The 18,515-nt window shown below is 42.7% G+C and overlaps 1 protein-coding gene and 1 long non-coding RNA gene across 4 annotated transcripts in view; both read right to left on the bottom strand.

Annotated features, from left to right (window-relative positions):
- xpr1a (xenotropic and polytropic retrovirus receptor 1a) overlaps nucleotides 1-18,515 on the bottom strand; it is an 80,038-nt gene that overhangs the window by 24,235 nt on the left and 37,288 nt on the right. The window contains exon 1 of one of the 3 annotated variants that reach the window (XM_040053041.1): nucleotides 2,212-3,919. The exons of the other annotated variants lie outside the window; for them this stretch is intronic. Coding sequence (XP_039908975.1) covers nucleotides 2,212-2,335 — 124 coding nt within the window. The 5' untranslated portion in view covers nucleotides 2,336-3,919. Of the gene's footprint in view, nucleotides 1-2,211; nucleotides 3,920-18,515 lie in introns of those variants that run through there. 3 annotated transcript variants of the gene reach the window in all.
- The window catches only part of LOC120747287, a 31,002-nt gene continuing 21,566 nt past the window's right edge, over nucleotides 9,080-18,515 (bottom strand). The window contains exon 2 of the long non-coding RNA XR_005699079.1: nucleotides 9,080-18,515. This is a non-coding gene — a long non-coding RNA (uncharacterized LOC120747287).

An 18,515-nucleotide genomic window follows, 5' to 3' on the forward strand; every position in this document is an offset into this window, starting at 1 on the left:
AAGTAAGCTAGGCTGCAGGTGGCATGTGGACAGGCTTTCTATTGGCTACAGTAATAACAAAGAAAGCCGCGGGCAGCAGCCTGTCGATATCACCACTCCCCACACACACACACACACACACACACACACACACACACACACACACACACACACACACACACACACACACACACACACACGCACACACACACACACAGCAGTGTATGAGACCGTGAAGGTGAAACAATCTGCGACAGAAGTTTTAAAGTCCAACCGTTTTACAAGAAAAATAAATGGAAAACCTGCACAGAACCACACAGAGATAATCAATGGATAAGTTAATTAAAAGGTTATTCGACAGGTGAAAATATGAATAGCTGTAAAATTACAAATCCTCTGAAGCACCAGAGAGGAACACCTGCTGACAAAATAGCGTCCATGTTAGCAAAAACGTCGCGTGTAAAAGAAGTTCTAACTCAAAACCTCCAAACCAGATCATCATAACATCATAACAAGGCAACACGTGAACAAAGAACTGCATCCGGTTTATTTATGAATGAATATGCAGATTTCATGCACTGTAGTTTGCAGGGGAGGAGAAAGCGGCCAGATTATGGTACAGACTGAGGTACAGGAAGTATAATTGCAAAATAAGACAATATTTATGTTACAGAGGAAGCTAAGTATGAACGGTGGAGACCAGAAGAATAGAAAACATCGACTAAATCTACTACAGAACAAATGAAAGGTGGACAGAAGAAGAGTGACTTAAAGAGAAGCAGATGGTTTCCAGTCTGTCTCATCACTCAGGTCCAGTTGCAGCTCAGGTACCTCAGCACCTGCAGGCTGATGGATGGATGGATGCTGACCAATCGGCTGGCTAGTATTAGCAGCTTAGCTGAGCGACTGAGTACCTTGCTGGCCAGCGTGCTATTGCACAATGACTAATGATCCAACTCACTCCTTCACTCAGACCTGCAGGCGAGCAGCGAACTGAGCTGTAATGTAATTCAAAGTAAAAGGTTGGCCTGCTAATGAACACTTTGCATGGAAGAGCACTAAAGGATAGAGACACAGTAAAGCAGTTAGTGACCTGTGAATCATTCAGCATGAGGTATACAAAAATAACCAAATATATATAAAACCATTCAATCATGAAAAATTCAAAACCTTTTCTTAAAAATAAACTCCAACAAGAGCTTTTTATGTGAACCAGCAGTTTGTACAGAAGACTTCAAACTGGCGTCAATTAAGAGACAAAATATTTTGCCATGTTTTTTAAAAAATACGAATACATTTGATGTCGACCCTCCTGTGGTGCTCAGTAAAGGGCAGGCGAATGTCAGGAACATTACCTGTGATTCTGATGAATGAAAGAATAACATTTGTTTCTTTAATCAGCGTGTCGAGCACTAAATCACATGTTCAGAGACATTTTGGGTGAATTAAGCCCACATATACTGCGAAATGTTCTCCACCCTGGATTCTGACTAACAGAGCGAGCGTGCTGGTGGGAGAGGAGCTGTGCTGCATGAAAGTGTAGATGTGAGGGCAGCTCTCAGGTAGGAGATGGGCTATGAAATGACCTTTGCTTTCTGCTAACCTAGCACACAGAGACGCTCTTTATGCTGATGCATGTTGTGTGAGGTGTTGTGATGTGTAGGAACAAAGGCAACAGCAGGAGCAGGGTTCATCTTTGATTGCGTCCTCACAGCTGTGGCTTCACTAACAGGCTCGCTGCTGCTGCTGCAGGGATCCCGGCACCTAGCTCCTCTCAAACCCACACTCCATCTTTATTAGCATACATGAGTACTGTTTACACCTCACAGTTACATTTCACGTGCTTCACGTGTCACTGCTGAAGAAACGCAATGAAACCTAATTATGGGAACATTTGAAAGTCATACAACGACTGCGGCGCGTTGCGCATCTTTGATTTAATCAGTGCTGTCAGTGTTCATGTTAACGACGTGTCTCTGTCAGCGACACAGTGGGTTCTCTCATTATCTCGAGTCTGGACGGTTCATAGCTGAGATGGCTTCACAAGCTTTCACTACACTACACGAATAAGAAGCTTCACGAAAGTTTAAAGTAAGAAATGAAAAGTGTTATCAAACTTCTTTAGGTAAGTTGTGCTCCAATGATATGCATGCATTCATCAATTAAGCATCATTCTGCCTGTTTTATAATTTCCTGTTTTTGTGGAGATGGCATCGGCCCTCTGTGACTCACCTGCAGGACAGGTGCACCCCTCTCCACCCCGTCTTACAGCGGGCGCCACAATGTCCACTGTAATCCTGGATGTCCTGGTTATTTGTTTCTTGCGTGTTTGTGTCCCGCTGAGCACTGTGTGCATTACTTCTGTCCACACACCTCAGGTCTCAGCAATAAACACTACTGTCTTCTCTTTTTGTAGCACCGAACGGGACCTTCAGAGGATTTGTGAGGACATTCAGTCAGTAATTAAGACGTTTATGCACCCGACCAATCACCACAGAAAATTTACAGCAGCCGTGCTTCTCATTTTGCTCACGGCTACATGACGACTATTTTTCTAGGCTGTAATTTATCCAAAGCTGGAGAAAAATCAATATATGGTTTGATTAGATTTACGAACATTTAACAGCTGTAAAACACGAGCGCCAAAGCGGCAATGAGGCCCAAATTTATTTTTCTCAAGCTTGAGTGAAAATGCACAGAAAACAAACAATAAACCTCAACAACAGACAGTGCTGTGCAAAAGTCTTGAGCCAACCACCATGTTTTTTTACTATATTTTGCTTCCAAGGGGTCAGACTTCTTTTTTTTTAAAAAGGCTTTCTGACGCAGTCCAAAGTTTTTGTTTCAGCCGAGCACTGATACTCTTCAGTCCTGTACCTGAACGTTTTCTGAGGAATATTTATTTCTTTAAGATACAAACCTATGTAGCAGCTGACAGACAACTTAGCAAAGAAATTAAATTGTATCTTTTGAGACTTTTTAAAGTAACATAAGTAACAATCTGTCAAAAAACTGAATTTAAAAATCAGTGGCAACAAGTTTTATGGAGTGATGAAGGCAAATGTTTTTGGTTCAGATCACTGTGTACGGAGGAAGTCAGGAGAACGGTCCAACACTGGGTGTAAACCACAGTGGAGCCTGTGTCACGGTTTGGGGATCTTTCCCAAACTGATGGAATTATGCACGGCCATGACAACGATCCCGAACACACCGTGAGGCAGTAAAAGCAAACCTGCACAGGAAACACTAAATTAAACACTCAGTCATGGATTGGTCTCCACAGAGCCCAAACCACAACATTACTGAAGAGGTGTGGGATCATCTTAGGATGGAACAAAAGGCAGCGAACATCCAAAGAAGAGCTTTGAATGTCCTTCAAGAAGAAAGCTTCCCTAACAGGGTTCAGGCTGTGTTGAAGAATAAAGGTGGTCATATGAAAATGTGACTTTCAAGCTTGTTAGAATTGTGCACTGTTTTTGGCCTGCACATACTTTCCATTTTCAAGAGATTAAAGAAGAAGGAAGTTTTAAAAACAGTGGCTTTGTTTGTCCTTATTTTGGACTTGGTCAACTTCTTTAAAGAAAATACACAGGAAAGCCGAAAAAACAGGCAATTTGTATAAACTGTTCCCAGGTTTTCAGAACCAAAGGTCTTGATTTTAAATATTTTCCCAGTCTGTAGTTATAAAAAAAACAATCATATGTGTATATAATCAATTTCTAATCAGAGAACATGAAGCAACCCAAGCACATTTTGTGTTGCTGTCTCAGCCACTGTCAACAGCTTTACCAGGAAGCAGCCAGAGGAACGACTGAGTTTCTCTGCGTTCAACAGAATGAGACAGACGTTGATACAACATGTCATTAGAACAGGAGATCCAGTCCAGCATGTTGTGTTGATTCACTGGCTTCACGCTTTCAGACAAAGAATTGCGCTGGTAGCTAGAAAAACAACTCTTGACCTGCAGTATTCCCCGGGCGGTGTACAGAAGGCAGCCCCCCCCTCGCCGCTAACCCCTTCTTCTGTAGACTGTATAAATAAATGATGAGACAGCTTCCCCACAACCCTACCGCACTCACCCCTGAAACACTTCACACATGCATACACACACATACACGCACACACTCCCCACCCCCAACCTCTTATATTCCCATAGAGGCGTTCTATGACGCGACTCCGTACCGCCAGCATATAAATCCTTCATGGAGACCCTCTAACTCGCCGACCACGAGCAAGATTTGGAGACAAGAACAGGAACATACCCGCACACCTCCCTACATCAACTCTTTATATATTTGTTGATTTAGTTTTTAGTTCAGACAATTTTTATTTTCCTTTACGCTGCCGCACGCTTCATGTAGACGACTGACCGGTGTTCGGTTTGTCAGGAGGATATCATCTCTCATTGTCTCCATAACTCCCCCAAAACAAACACACACGAACCTCTCCACACGCCAATTCCATGTCCTTCTTTGTAAGGTCCATTTATCCCATTTAACGACACCTCGCTGTGCAATATACACTATATTCTGATGGCATTACTGCCAGGGGAGCTGAAAAGGCCATTACATTATGATTGCCGCTGTATTAGCTCCACTTATCTCTTCCCTGCAAGCGCACAGGTGTAAATCCCGAACAAAGAGAAAGACAAACTGAGCTATAAAAGCGAAGAGACTCGACTTAACTCAGATCTGATATTAATCTAGAGAGACAAAAAGAGTGGGTTCACATAAACAACTTCAACATCCTCTAGTGCCAGGCTGTAAGGAGGAAACACAGCAGTAAAACCAGCCCGACACCCCCACCCCTCCACCTCCCTTCCCCCATCGCGCCTTTTTTTCTCACTTATTCCCATTCAGCCCTGCAGCCACAATTAATTCTACCAATCATCTCTCTCATCGAGGCCAGGGGAGCATTAAGAATGCACACTCACCGGGCGAGACTGCCAGCGAGGGAGGACCGGAGGAAGGGTGAGGAACTGCAGCAGCTCCGAGTTTATTGTGTGCTATTTATACTGCCAGACTGCAAGCTAAGCAGCTCCCTAAAAAAATAAAATAAAGCCTTGTACAGTAGAGAAACACACACTCGACACATTCTGCAAAGTGTTAATATCTTTGTCTTGGTGTGCGAGAGAAACAAATGAGGCACATGTGACGAGTAAATTACCAACAGCCAAGTGAATACTTGACGAGAGGGAGAGAGTGCAAGCAAGAGGCCAGATGGGGTGTGAGATGATCTTTGGACCCGAGAGAGAAGACAAAACATCCAGGCACACTGGAAAATGATGAGAAAATTATACTGGGCAGACAAGCAGAGACAGGCCAAGAAACACGGGTGTGAATGAACTCTAAAGGCAGGATTTTAAAGAAGGTAGGTTTAAAATTTGAATCTATCTTTAAGGTTCTTCTAAGTGTGTATGAAGTGTTTGATATCTTCAGGGTGGAAGCTGGAGCATCTTACAGCTCTGAAGCTGGAAGAGAGACACACACACGATGGATAAACTCTGCATTTAATCAGATTACACAGGCTTGAATCAAATATCAACTATAACCACTTTATGAGGAAAGCAGCAGCAATAATTAGAATTATTAGAGTTGAGGAAAGCAAATTTAAAACTGCCATTAAAGTATAAGTTTAAGTACGTCTGCAGTCAAACTCACTGTTGCATTTTGTAAATATGCAGCGATTCTCATTTCTTTGTCTTTAGCCGGGAAAATGGAAAATACCTGCAGCGATTTATTCAAACGTACATGGAAACAGAAAATGAACCAAAAACAGAGTTTTGTATGATTCTAACAAGCCTGGATGTTTGCTGGCTTTTGTTCTGATATCTATCAGGATGATCCCACACTGCTTCGGTGATGTTGAGGTCTGGCGAGGCCAATCCATGACTGTGGCGTTCCCCTGTGTGTGTTTTTCTAGCCAGGATTGTTTTTATTGCAACGGTAGTGTGTTCATGATCATTGTCCCTTTACTTCATCCAGGCCTGACGACTGGAATAGTGTCTATTTTGGCATCAGCCGGGCTCTGCTCGCTCGTCTTCAGCTAGTTCAGAATGAGGCAGCCCGACTCTTGACAGGCGCTCGTAAGCACGACCATATTTCTCCAGTCTTGGCTCGTTTACACTGGCTTCCAGTACGTTGTAGAATTGATTTTAAGTCTCTAAATGGATTAGCTCCGTCATACCTCTCTGATCTTTTAACTAAAAATACTGCAAACAGATCTCTCTGGTCAGCTGATAAGTTGCTTCTAGTTGTCCCTGTCAGCAGGCTCCAGGGAGACCGGGCCTTTGCGATTGCTGCGCCCGTCTGCCTCTTCATACTAGGATCTCTCCAACACTCGACATTTATAAATCCCGTCTGAAAACACATTTTTGCTCTGTAGCTTTTAATTGTGACTGAGTTTGTTTTATTCTCTGTGTGTGTTTGTTCTACTTTTTGCTTTTCTTACTATGTACAGCACTTTGGTCAACATGTGTTGTTTTTAAATGTGCTCATAAATGGGGATGGGTACTGGTTCTGACATAAACGGTAGTAACCAGACCGAAAAGCAGCGCACATTTTGGTGCTTTATTTCCCCTGAGATGTCATACACTTTGGATTCTAGCCAATCATTTTGCCTTTGCAAGCGTAGTAGGCGGGCCCAGGTACGTACGTTCTTTTAGAGCAGAGCTACAGATTAAAAATGCCCAAGGCGAAGCGGTCAGAAGTCTGGCTGTACTTCACAGCAAAATATGCAAACTCAGCAGCCTGCAACAAGTGCTTTAAGCTGATACTGTGATACTGTCAAAGGAGGTAACACCTCGAATTCGATGAAACACCTGGCGACGCATAGCGTTTTGTTAAAAGCCGAGAAATGCGCCGTATTTGATAACTTGCTGCGAGCCCTCACACCGAGCACATCTACTGCGGGTGGGTTGCCTGTTATCGGACCCGGAGTTAGCAACATCCCCCAAGAACCCGAAGAGGAGAGTCCTGGCCCCTAGCCCTGCCAGTGTAGCAGAAATGATGAGGATGATGATGCAGCAGCAGCCGTTCTTCTCTGCGTGAGTAGCTTAATGTTGTTTGTGTGTAATTTACGTTGAGTAGGCTAACCACATTATTACATTAATGCATGTAAGGTGAACTAGCAAACACCGTCGTAGTTACATGCGGCTGTCTTCTTGTTTGATGGCAGATGCTCCCTTCACCCTGGCCAAAAAGGCTAAAATGACCAAAGAAAAAGTGGAAAACAGTTAAACATGAGAGGTTTTTGGACAAAGTTTGTGTTTTTTCCATTGATTAAGCTTCCAGCCAAGAGTGATGCCATATATGCCCCATAGCTGCAGAAAAGGCTAACATTGTTATCTTTTTACAAAAAAAAAAAACAGCTGAACATGAGAGGTTTTTGGACAAAGTTTGTGTTCTCCATTGTTTAAGCACCGGCACCGTTTCAAAAGTACCGGTTTGGTACTGGTATCGGATAAAACCTACACGATACCCATCCCTACTCCCTATAAATAAATAAATTGATTGACTGATTGATTCTGAATGTATAATGCCATCAATTTTAAGCCACACCTCCACTGAGACCATTTCTGATGAGGCTTCAGTGACTAGTAGGTGATCAACTAAAGCAGGGGTGTCCAGGCCTCGAGGGCCGGTGTCCTGCAGGTTTTAGATCTCACCCTGTGTCAACACACCTGATTCAAATGATTAGTTCATCACCAGGCCTCTGGAGAACTTCAGGACATGTTGAGGAGGTCATTTAGCCCTTTGAATCAGCTGTGTTGGATCCAGGACACATCTAAAACCTGCAGGACACCGGGCCTCGAGGCCTGGGTTTGGCTAATAGCTGTTTGGGAATCACCGTGTTGTTGCAAAAACACAGTTGTATGCCTGTCAAATGTTGTTCTCTTACCAGTTTTCTTTAGATTCAGCTAAAGAAAAGAAGGATAGTAGTAAAATGCCCAAATAAACAATTTAAAAATGTGTTCTTTTGTAATTATCTATGTGTAGATACATCACTGGTTCATTGTTAAGCGTCTTAACAAACAACAAAAGCATTTGATTGAAAATGGTCAAGGAAACAGACTGGACTGAAAAAGTGAGCAAAAAAAATTAGCCACTGTTCAAAGAGAAAAACTGAAAGACCCTCATAAACCCCGGAGAACTCATGCTCTAGACCACTTTAAAAATGACAGGAAAGTCTGGCGTCTTGGGGCCAAAATACAAAGAAACAAGTCTTGATGCATTCTCAATCATCCAGGTAAGGAAATCTCTAAAAGTTTTGGAGACAAAGAAATAATGTGACTCAAGACTTTTAGTGCTGTAGCTTGTAGAGCTAGTGGTGTGTTGGATCTGTCCAAGGTCCTGATGCTGGAGAAGAAATGAGCTCAAAATGCCTCCGTTAAAAACAGACAAACAAGCCTGTCGTAGAAACAGAACAGACAGAGTGGAAGGTTCAAGACAGAGAAACTTTTACTTGTCAATCAAACTGTGTAATTAGGAGAGTACAAAAGATGCAGAGCAGTTTGGCTGTGCAGCAATTACCCCAGTGAGTCCCTAAACAAGACAAAGATGCTACAACAGGCTGATGGACGCACGCTAACAGGCAAAGTTTCTGAGAACAACATGAACTGGGTCACATTTGTTTTACAGGCTGAGTTTTGTCCATAATTTGTCCTTCATATATAAAAAAGAGAACTAACAAGAAACAATGCAACTAAACTCCTAATGCATGATATAAACCCTTCGCTTAAGGCATTCTTACATCCACTGTAAACTCAGATGTACAGAAGAAAAAGTATAAATGTGAACAGAAACATGTCGCTGTAGGTCAGTAAAGGAGGAAACATGGCTGAAAGCTAACTGGGAATAAGGAAGCAACATGAGGCATGACGGGACAGAGAGAGAAGAAATAGGAAAAATTACAGTCCACGCAGAAAGCAGTGTGAGACCAGGGGGCTGATGGGAAAGTTAATTAATGCCTGCCCTACTTTGTTAGAGGGCAGTAAATAAACTAAAAAAGCAAAGCATAAGAAAAGTCAGCGTGTGTGTGTCAGTCTGAGCAAACGTCTTTATCTCTTGCCTTTCTTCTCCTCTCTCCCTTCTTATTTTACTGAGCCGCTGCTGTGAAGTGTTATCTCTGACAGTCAGAGTGACACAAAGTTTGGCTCAGACCCCCCCTCTCTCCTCCCAGCATCGCGGGCCTTGAAGATCAGGATAGTTTCTCTGAGAGTTTCACTGACTGCATCTACCTACAGGTAGATAGAGAAAAGGCAAACTGATAGCAGCACAAATTAAGCTGTCTGATTTATCTCATTGGGCGAAATGCTCGGCTGGACTTTTCAGCTTCAGTCGCACTCGGACAGCCTTTGAGATCCAGGATAATATAAGAAAAAACAGCCTGTGTGTAAAATCTGCTCTCAGGATACTGTAGACCAAAAGGAAGCATACACCACTTTCTTTGATCAGTAATATCATTCTGCTGTCAGAGTCGTTTCTTAAGCCTGTGCTTGCTTTTTAATGCGATAGTCATTATTAATATCATATTTCTTTACACAGGCTCCCACAGCTTGGGAAATGCAGATTGTATTCCTGGCAGCAGTTCGTAGTTTAATAAAGGAGCAGGAATTAGTATCAATGTCTTAGTATGCAGAGTCACGCAGCAGATCAGTCACACAAAACTGAAGCAAATCTAATCTCACATCAGATCTGATTTCATGGAACCAGTCGCTGCAGAGTCGGTCTCTACGGTAAGGACAACTTCCCTGAGAGTCTCAGAGTTTTGTTATAGTTTTTACTAAAGATTTCCTCTTAAATGCATTATGATGTCACTAGAATCACGATTTTGTAGGCACCATTATCACTCTGTAGTTTTCTCTCTGTTGGAAAGACCACGTTACACACACAGCATGCAAAAAACAAAAGTTTCTGCAGGACTGAAGTCTGTGCTGCTGTTTACAATAAGTGCAAATATTTCAGCTACATTTCATCTATTTATCTGAATGAACTTGTTCCCAGTGCAAATGTGCTGAATTTGTATTACTTGTAACACAATTTTCTTTTAATGACAAATGGTCCAGAACACTGGTACTAAACTTCTGTCCATTTAACTGGTACAAAGAATATGTACCAGTTAATACGATGAATACGAAGCCTTGCAGGTTATTCTGAAAATAAAAACTTTTTTTCACTGGTCCCAGGTTTTTACTGGGACTTTCTCCATTATCAACCATTTGGGAACCAGCATCTAATTAGTGCCCTACACATCTGTTGTTCTGTGGATTAAAGGATGTTGTCGCCATCTCACTTGCAACATCTGGTCTCTGCATGCTAATATTTGCCAATAGCATTTAGCATGAATGAAACATGACACACACGTCTGTTATGTAAATCTGGTATTTCACAGTTACAGTCGTTTGTTTTTGCTTTATATTATATCACAGTTTTATAGTTTTGCACTGCACCCACATCACTCTGCACAGAAAGGATGAACTGATCCCTTTCAACTCAACATTATAAAACATCAGCAAAAACCTTTCCCACAGTCTGCAGAAGTGAGTGAAGATTGCACTTCTCATTTGTGTAAATCTTGAACCATTAAAGCAGGATTACACAACACTATAGAACACTTGTGCATGAGCCGGCAGTGACTGTGAGCAGAAAATATGGTAGCACAGAGCTTCAGGATACAAAATACAAGGCTGCTCTTGGAAAACTGCTCCCTGATTCACTGAGCTGGAAAAATGAAGTATATTTTGAGTAACACCTAATTAAAAAATTAGAAGAGATGTGCAAGAGGGACGAGGGGGGAGAGTGTGGGGGGTGCAGGGTGCAGGGCAGCAGGTATCATGAACTAACTGCACAGGTCCACAGCTGGAGGGGAATTCCTTCATGTGTTTAAGTGTTTCCACTGAACCAAAACACTATTTCTGAGCTGCTATCTGGAAGCAAAGATGTTGAGCAAACACAAATGTTTGAGAACTGACCCAGTAACACTATAAAACCTTTTGTCCTGCTCCAAAGCTTTTTCACTAAACACTTATCTCCTGAATGATGACTAGACTCAGCTGACAGCCTAACACCATTAGTCAGGGCTGGTCTACATGGTCACGGCTCATTAAGATAACAATAAGGTTTACGTTGAGCATCACACAAACGTGACTGATATTAATCATCTGGTCTGTGGAGAAAAGAGCGTCGGAAATGCTCGATTGTGCTGCTAATGTCTCATTTTGCCGCTCTGCTGGAGAGGCACGGAGGACTGCAACCTCTAACGTGTTGCTTCAGCGGCTCTCTTTTCATTTTTGCCTCCTTGGTTGTCTCTTCATCAGTTTTCCTTCAGCTTGAGGAAAAATAGATGCTTATTTCCTCTCTCAGCTCCCTCCTTCGCTGTTTCTCCTGTCCCCTTCTTTCCTCACCACTGAACTTATTCTTCTGATCTACATGCAGCCAAGTGGAAGGACTGAGCGTGGCATCCTAGACTCACTGCATTCATACGGAAAATGAGGAGCACACAGGAGCCGAGGAGGAAGTCATCAGGGTCCAGTTTGCAGCTGTACTAAAGTATGGTAGCAGTAAGACGGGATGATCGGTTATTCAAAAGAGAGAAACAATACTGAGAGTGTCATTTTTTCTGTGCATGTGCGCTGATTTTTTTTTCTGCACCTGACAAAGACAAAGGAGCAACAGCACAGCCATCCCCAAAGTACATACACACAACAGAAGCTTTCAAACACGCTGCAGAATTAATATGTCTCATTATCGCACTTTGTCCATCTTTGCACTTTTTAATCAATATTACAGCCTGTGTGAAAAACCACACGACAGGGGAACGGAGCAGCTGTCCTGTAGATTTTGCATAACCTTACATCATCTGCACGAGCTCCACTGTAGTCTGCTCGGTCCTTTCTTACATTGGAAGCGTGCACAGTGTCGTAAGACAGAGGACTTCTCCGGTCAAGCCGACTGATGAAATAAGCTAAATATATCACCGCCATAAACAGGTGAAAAGTGATGCAGCTGAAGATCAGAAACGAGGCGAGATCATGAAGAAAGAAACAAAATAAAATTGCTGTGGAAATTGTGCACATGGGAAGCAGTTGACACCTTTGATGGATGAAAAGAGGAAATGAACTGCCATGTTTCAAGCACTTATTATTCACTGGAGAACCAGAGCAGGCTTAATGAAAAGGGCCGATTTTCTTATTTAATACAGTTAAATAAAAACAGAAAAAGACAAAAGCATTTAGTGGCAAAAACCAAAGAATAATCAGGGACATTCAGTGCTAGCTGCTCAACGGATACTTAAAAAACAATCACATGTTGATTACAGTACACGTAAGGTAAGATGGGAAAGAAATGCTTTATTCAAACATTAGACCTGCAGCCAAAATGACCCTCGACAGCAGAGCTGCTTTTGACAACTATAATAACACCTGGAAGGAGGAAAATTGCTCTTCCATTTCAGCATCTACGTGTGTGTGTGTGTGTGTGTGTGTGTGTGTGTGTGTGTGTGTGTGTGTGTGTGTGTGTGTGTGTGTGTGTGTGTGTGTCCTGCCCCATTTTTGAGCGCTGGTTGGTTGGGAGTGACATTGTCATTATCGACATCTCTGCCTGCTCCCCTGGATCCTGTAGCCATTAGCAACCGACTCCGGGAGTTGGCCTCTCCTCTGTTGCAGCCAATTGCTTTCACATCACTGTGTAACTGTGTGCATGAATGCGAATGAGCAGGTGTTCCTTATTCGTTTGTGTGTGTGTGTGCATCCATGTGTGTGCACGCATGTTGGATGTGGCTCTATGATAGCACCATGATTGAATGTGTCTGGCTAGATTATTTGATAAAATGCAGTCTCACTCTTACTCGTTTATTCCCAATTTATTTTGTGTCAAGACAAATGTTCCAGCCCGCTTTAGCTGCGCAGCGAGAGAACAGAAACAAACAAAACATGCACATATTCAAACATGTCGTGCTGAGCAGAAAACTGCACAGCAGAAGAAAGCAGTCAGCATAAGATAATCAATAAGCCCTGATTAGTCCTACTCAGTACCTTTGTATTGCGTGGCAAGCAACAGCCCTTTCTGCGTGTGCCCGGGAATCAATACTGTGATCTCTGATTAGGCCGCGATGCACATCTCACTGAGCAGAGGGAAAAGAGCAGTATACACCAACTGACTGTGAAATTAGACTGAAAAAGCACCAGTGCATGATAGATGGCAAACTCAAACCATATTGCAGGCCATGTTTCCCAGAACACAAATTAAGCTGAATGTATGTTCCTAAAAGGCATAAGAGGAGAGCGATTCAGCGGCAGATTTCCGGCTCAAAGCCCAGCTTCTAATAAGGAAAGTCAGCAAACGCACGATTGTTGCTGCTGTTTTTGTTCATGAGTACAATAACATATGTTCAATATGTTTTCATAACCGAGCTGCATACTGTCATAGCTCTTTGCTTTGGAGCAATTTCTTTCCTCTGCAAGCCTCCAGGTCGACACTTTACATAACAGATTCAATACCCCGAGCACTTTTTGGCACAGTGACATGAAAATCCTTTTACACTGAAGGCCGTGTGTCCACCCAAGAAAATCTTCGTACTCCCAATAAATGTTTCTAAAGTCACATCAGACTCAGGTGCACTGTTGTATTTCTGGGCTAGAGTACGCGATGTCAAGAAATACTGATTTCTTTGTATTTTTGATCACATGAACTGTTTTTGTATCAGATTAGACAGTTAAAAATCCCCCAATTTAAAACACATTTGTTCACCGCAGAAATGGATAAATGGAGACAAATACAAAGTGCTTATAAATTATGCTAATAAGTCTTTTTCCCTGTTACCATGGAAGCCACTCGTGTGACAGATCACTGGGGTGTGCCTATAGGGAACTAAGAATACCAGTGAGAAGCGTGTGTGTGGGAGAGCGATCATATATTAGAGCTACATTACTCGCTGGTGCACGAGTTTAATCAGGCCGGTAATGTAAGCAGAGCGGGCTGATGGAGGAGGGTCCTCTGGGAGTTGCAGCTCTTTGTGTCTCTCAAATCCCTCTGGACCAGGACATCCTCCTCCTCTCACCTCTACATTGCCATCTTTCCACCCCCATTTTCTATTCCTACCCCCCCCCTTCGCCTCCACCTCCCATTCCCTTCATAGTTGCTCCTGAGCAGCTTTTAAGAACATAGAGTCTAAAACTCCCCCCAATCGTTACACACCTCTTAGTACCACTAACCACGCAAACATGACCTAAGACTGTCATACAAACCACTCCCCCTTTTTTGGACACACTCCTATATGTCCCCCTCCTCTGGCCGGGCGCCACTCCCTTTGTGCCGTGCGGCCCCCGCGGCAGATGATCGATGTGACAGATCGGGCCCCGGCAGCGGCTGGGAGCCCCGGCGTAGCTGATGGGTTATTCATTACAGCAGGCTTCAACTGTCCTTTAAGGGCCCTTAAATGCCACAGAGCAAAGCTGTGCTCAACACAAACAACCTTTATTGTGATGGATGTGACGGCACGAGCCCGCGAGGACCTACAGGTATCCACCCTGCTGCTGGCTGTGCAACAGGATCACCGTTTACCTGAGTCTCTTATAGAAAGGTGGAGGCAATATATTTAAATGACACGGATAGCTGCGTATTAAAGTCAGCGTTAGTACTATTACTCTAACAATATAATGTTACAGTGACATTTGACTAAATCACAAACTGAGGGCCCTCTTACAGTTTGCACTTTAGTTTAAAGAGCAAATCTTTAATATTCTTTTTAAGCTTCAGCAAATATATCTCACAATATCATGTCTGATAGTGGATTTCATTATGAAATCATTAAATGTATCATATATTTTTATTTCATGTTTAGATTTGCTGAAAAAAAATGAAATTCAGCAACAGAATAAAATTAATTTGTACGAGTTCAGAGTGACTGGTGCGCCGTAGCGAGCAGCTTGTACCTGAATTTGAAGTTCTTCTCTTTTTTCTTGTTAATACTGAGGAAAACAGCAGTTAATAGTTCACAAAGACGAGCTTGCTCCACTGAGGTGACCGGCGTGCACACGCTGCTCGCATCGCAGCTCTCTTTGCACAGTTTCAAACGAGTGTGTTTGTAAACAACAGTAAAGTTTCCACGATTGAACAAACCGAGTCATCACTCTGAGTTCAGGTCTGTACTCGGGGTGATGACTCGGTTTGTAAAAGAAAGACAACAACTAAATGATGATGTTGTTGTAGAAGAATCCATCCCATAAACGCACTGAGGCTGGTTGATGTCGGTCACGACTTTGACACAGGAAGAAGTAACGAGATCCACAAACATTAAAGCATTTCTCAGGACCCGGCTGTTCATCAGTCAGCAATCGTCTACACAGGAAGGAAAACGAGGAGTGTTAGCCGCTCTCTGCATGATGTGTAATCCTGAAGTGTGCGAGCAGAAATCACCACAAACTGATCTGTCTGTAGCTGTGGGGAGGGGGTTTGGGAACCACTGTGGAGAACCATTATACTTTGGGTGCTTCATCAGTGTCTGTGCACCTTGCAGTTGCAGAGTCATCAGCCCTAAAATCCAGTCTCATCAGCAGCTACAGGACATGTCTGATGGAAGTGGTTGCTGAGAAATAACCAAATATATAAGTGCTCGCTTACTTTTTCCAGCCTGCACTATAAATAATTGTGTTCACTGTGTTCAAAGACATGAAAAACGCAGCTTCTGTGTCTTATCGGTTTAGTTAAATAGTGTTTGCCTGGTGCTTCGATGAAGCACAGACCACATTTCAAGTGATCGTCATAAATTCACACAGTTCACAAACCTTTTTCTGAACATTGTATTCAAAGCTGCTTCTCTGTAGTCCACAGACATGTAAACACCTGCTGTGAAGAACAAAGGTGCACACATGCACCATGACTGTTCCCTATAAGAAGTTCACACTCAGCTGCGCTGACACAGCCAGAAAGCTTTCAGGGAAACAGGCATCCATGTATTTGCCTGTATGGTGCTTCAGGCAACAGCAGACTTCAGGCAATAAGCATTTGTAACTGTATCTGAGAGGAGGTTCAGCCTGAATTATATTAGTGTCCTTACCAGACATTTCTTACATACAGTAAGGCTTCCTCTAGCTGTCTGTTTAGTCTGCAGTTGCTCCTGTGATGGAGCTCAAACTGCTTCAGCTCTTCCCTCAGTATAAAAAGTAGCAGTGACAGTGCAAAGGTCCTGTGTGGGCTGGCAGGCTAAAGAGGAGTGATTACAGCTGAGTGGACTTTGGCCTCAGGGCGAGCAGGAGATGGACAAGGGCCAGAAAATAGTGACAAACAAGGCTTCTGCTGAGAGAGGGAAAAGCAGCTGGAGCCTCAAGACAACCTAAAAAAATGAGCTTCTATTAACGACTATAAAAGAATGAATTATCAGCTATAAAAAAAAAAGCGTTTCTTTCACGTGTATTCACCAGTAAAATCATCACTTTCATGTGTAAATGCAGCACAGCGTGTTGTTTTGAAGATACACGCTCTCCTTCTGTTTACATCCACCTCTCGTCTAATTTTACTGTGCAGCTCATGAAAGAGGAGAGCTTAGCTGCTCTTCCTCCTTTCTGCGATTCCTGATGCGGTGCTGTGTGCGCGCATGTGTGTGTTTTGTTTTGTTTGTGTGTACATTGCTGAACGGTCCAGCATCGCGCGCCTCGTTTTACTGCCGTGGATACAGCTGGATGTCAATCTCAGGAATTCTATTAGGGCCACGGTCCTTTTGAAAAACCCTTAACAAGGAAATCTTTGGGCCTATTTCACGTGCCATTACACACATGACAACATAATGGGGGGAAAGGGCATTCCCTTCACTCATTTACCAGATCTTAAGATTGTAACTAAAACATCAAAACATGATGTCCTAGCACACATCGTATATACACATGTATTTAAGCTAGAAAGTTGCAGGAAGACATCAGATGTATTCCAGCTTTGTGTGATACTGTTCGAGCTCCTGCATCTCTCTCATCTGGGACCTGAGCAAATGATACTCGTGTCATTAGTATTGTAATATCATTCTGATGCCATTTAGAAGGACTCCAGGGCCCAGACTCATCTCGCTTTACTCCTCGTACACATGTCACAGCAAGGATGAGTTCATGTATATATACACATCTCCCATTTACAAGCAGCAGAAGCAGCAGTCATTTCACATGTTCAGACCCCTGATGTGAACAAGAGAGACCAATGAATGACAACAACACACGAGGTCAAAGGTCAAAGGTTCGTCTCTTGGCTGCTGCCGGGAACACAAACACACACATACTCCATCCATCATCCAGCAGAGGGTAGATGAAAGAGCCTGTAGCTGCGGTTGGAGGACGGGGATGGGTGGATGCTGGGAGAGTGAGAGGGGGTGTAGAGCGCGTGGGCGAGAGACAGACAACAAAAGACCAGCACTGCCCCAAAGTTCAAAAGAGCCCTTTCAACAGAGTGTCTACCAGAGCAAGCGTGCATACAGTGTGCATACAGCGTGCATACAGTGTGCATACAGCGTGCATACAGTGTGCATACAGTTTGCATACAGCGTGCATACAGTGTGCATACAGTGTGCATACAGCGTGTATGCGCCAAACAAACATCAAGTCGCTGAAACGGCACTTTGTCTGCTGCTGAAACTGTATTTCACACAGAGCCCTGCAGCCTCCTCTGAGTGTGTAGATTTAGGAACAGCTGCTGTAAATGTATTATTCTCTGATGGATAATCAGAGCCAGCCACACTCACACAGGCTCTTATTTTACTCAACAACACACACCGAGAGACAAAACAAACATCCTCACAACTTGTCCGAGGAGAGGACTTCAAAGTATTCTTTCAACAGATAATTGGGTCAATTCTTCTGATTTGCTTTAGGGCCCAAAGTCTGGATAAATATAATAATTACCGTGAATTTATAGCTTTATATATCAAATACTTGTTTTTTAATATATATATATGATTTTTAAAAAAGGCCTGTCTACTCATTTCCAGCATGTTTGTTTTTGTTTCCCGTATTTTGAAACCTGTGAGTCGCTTAAATATAAATATTGAAAAAAACCAACAACTTGTGAATGTGAACAAAGTGGGTCTTAAATATGACAAACATGCATATATTTAACAGAACAAACTGAAGTGGAAACGTTTTGTTCTGTTTCTGTTGGACGACCGACTAACGTGCGTGTTTCTGTGGCACAAATGAAATTTGCATAAAAATAGACTTCCTGTCATTTTTGGATGAAACATATTCTACATGTTGCCATGAAACAATGAAACTGCCGCTAGTTTTCTTTTGCAATATGATTTTTTCCATTTATAAAAATGTTTGATATGTGAAGCTACAATTTCACAGCAATCATATATAATAAATTTTCACCGTAAAACTTTAAAGAAAATTCAAGACTGAGCAGAAAAAAAGACTTTTTGAGATTAAATAAACCGTCTGTTTTGGGCCTTTGAACTGTTTTATGTAAATGCTGTCACTGATTAATGATATATGACATATATGATAAGATATCCACTGACATAGCAACAACAACAACCAGATAAAACTAGTAACGGAC

Source organism: Simochromis diagramma, unplaced genomic scaffold, assembly GCF_900408965.1.
Source record: "Simochromis diagramma unplaced genomic scaffold, fSimDia1.1 OVJJ01000419.1, whole genome shotgun sequence".
NCBI lineage: Eukaryota > Metazoa > Chordata > Actinopteri > Cichliformes > Cichlidae > Simochromis > Simochromis diagramma.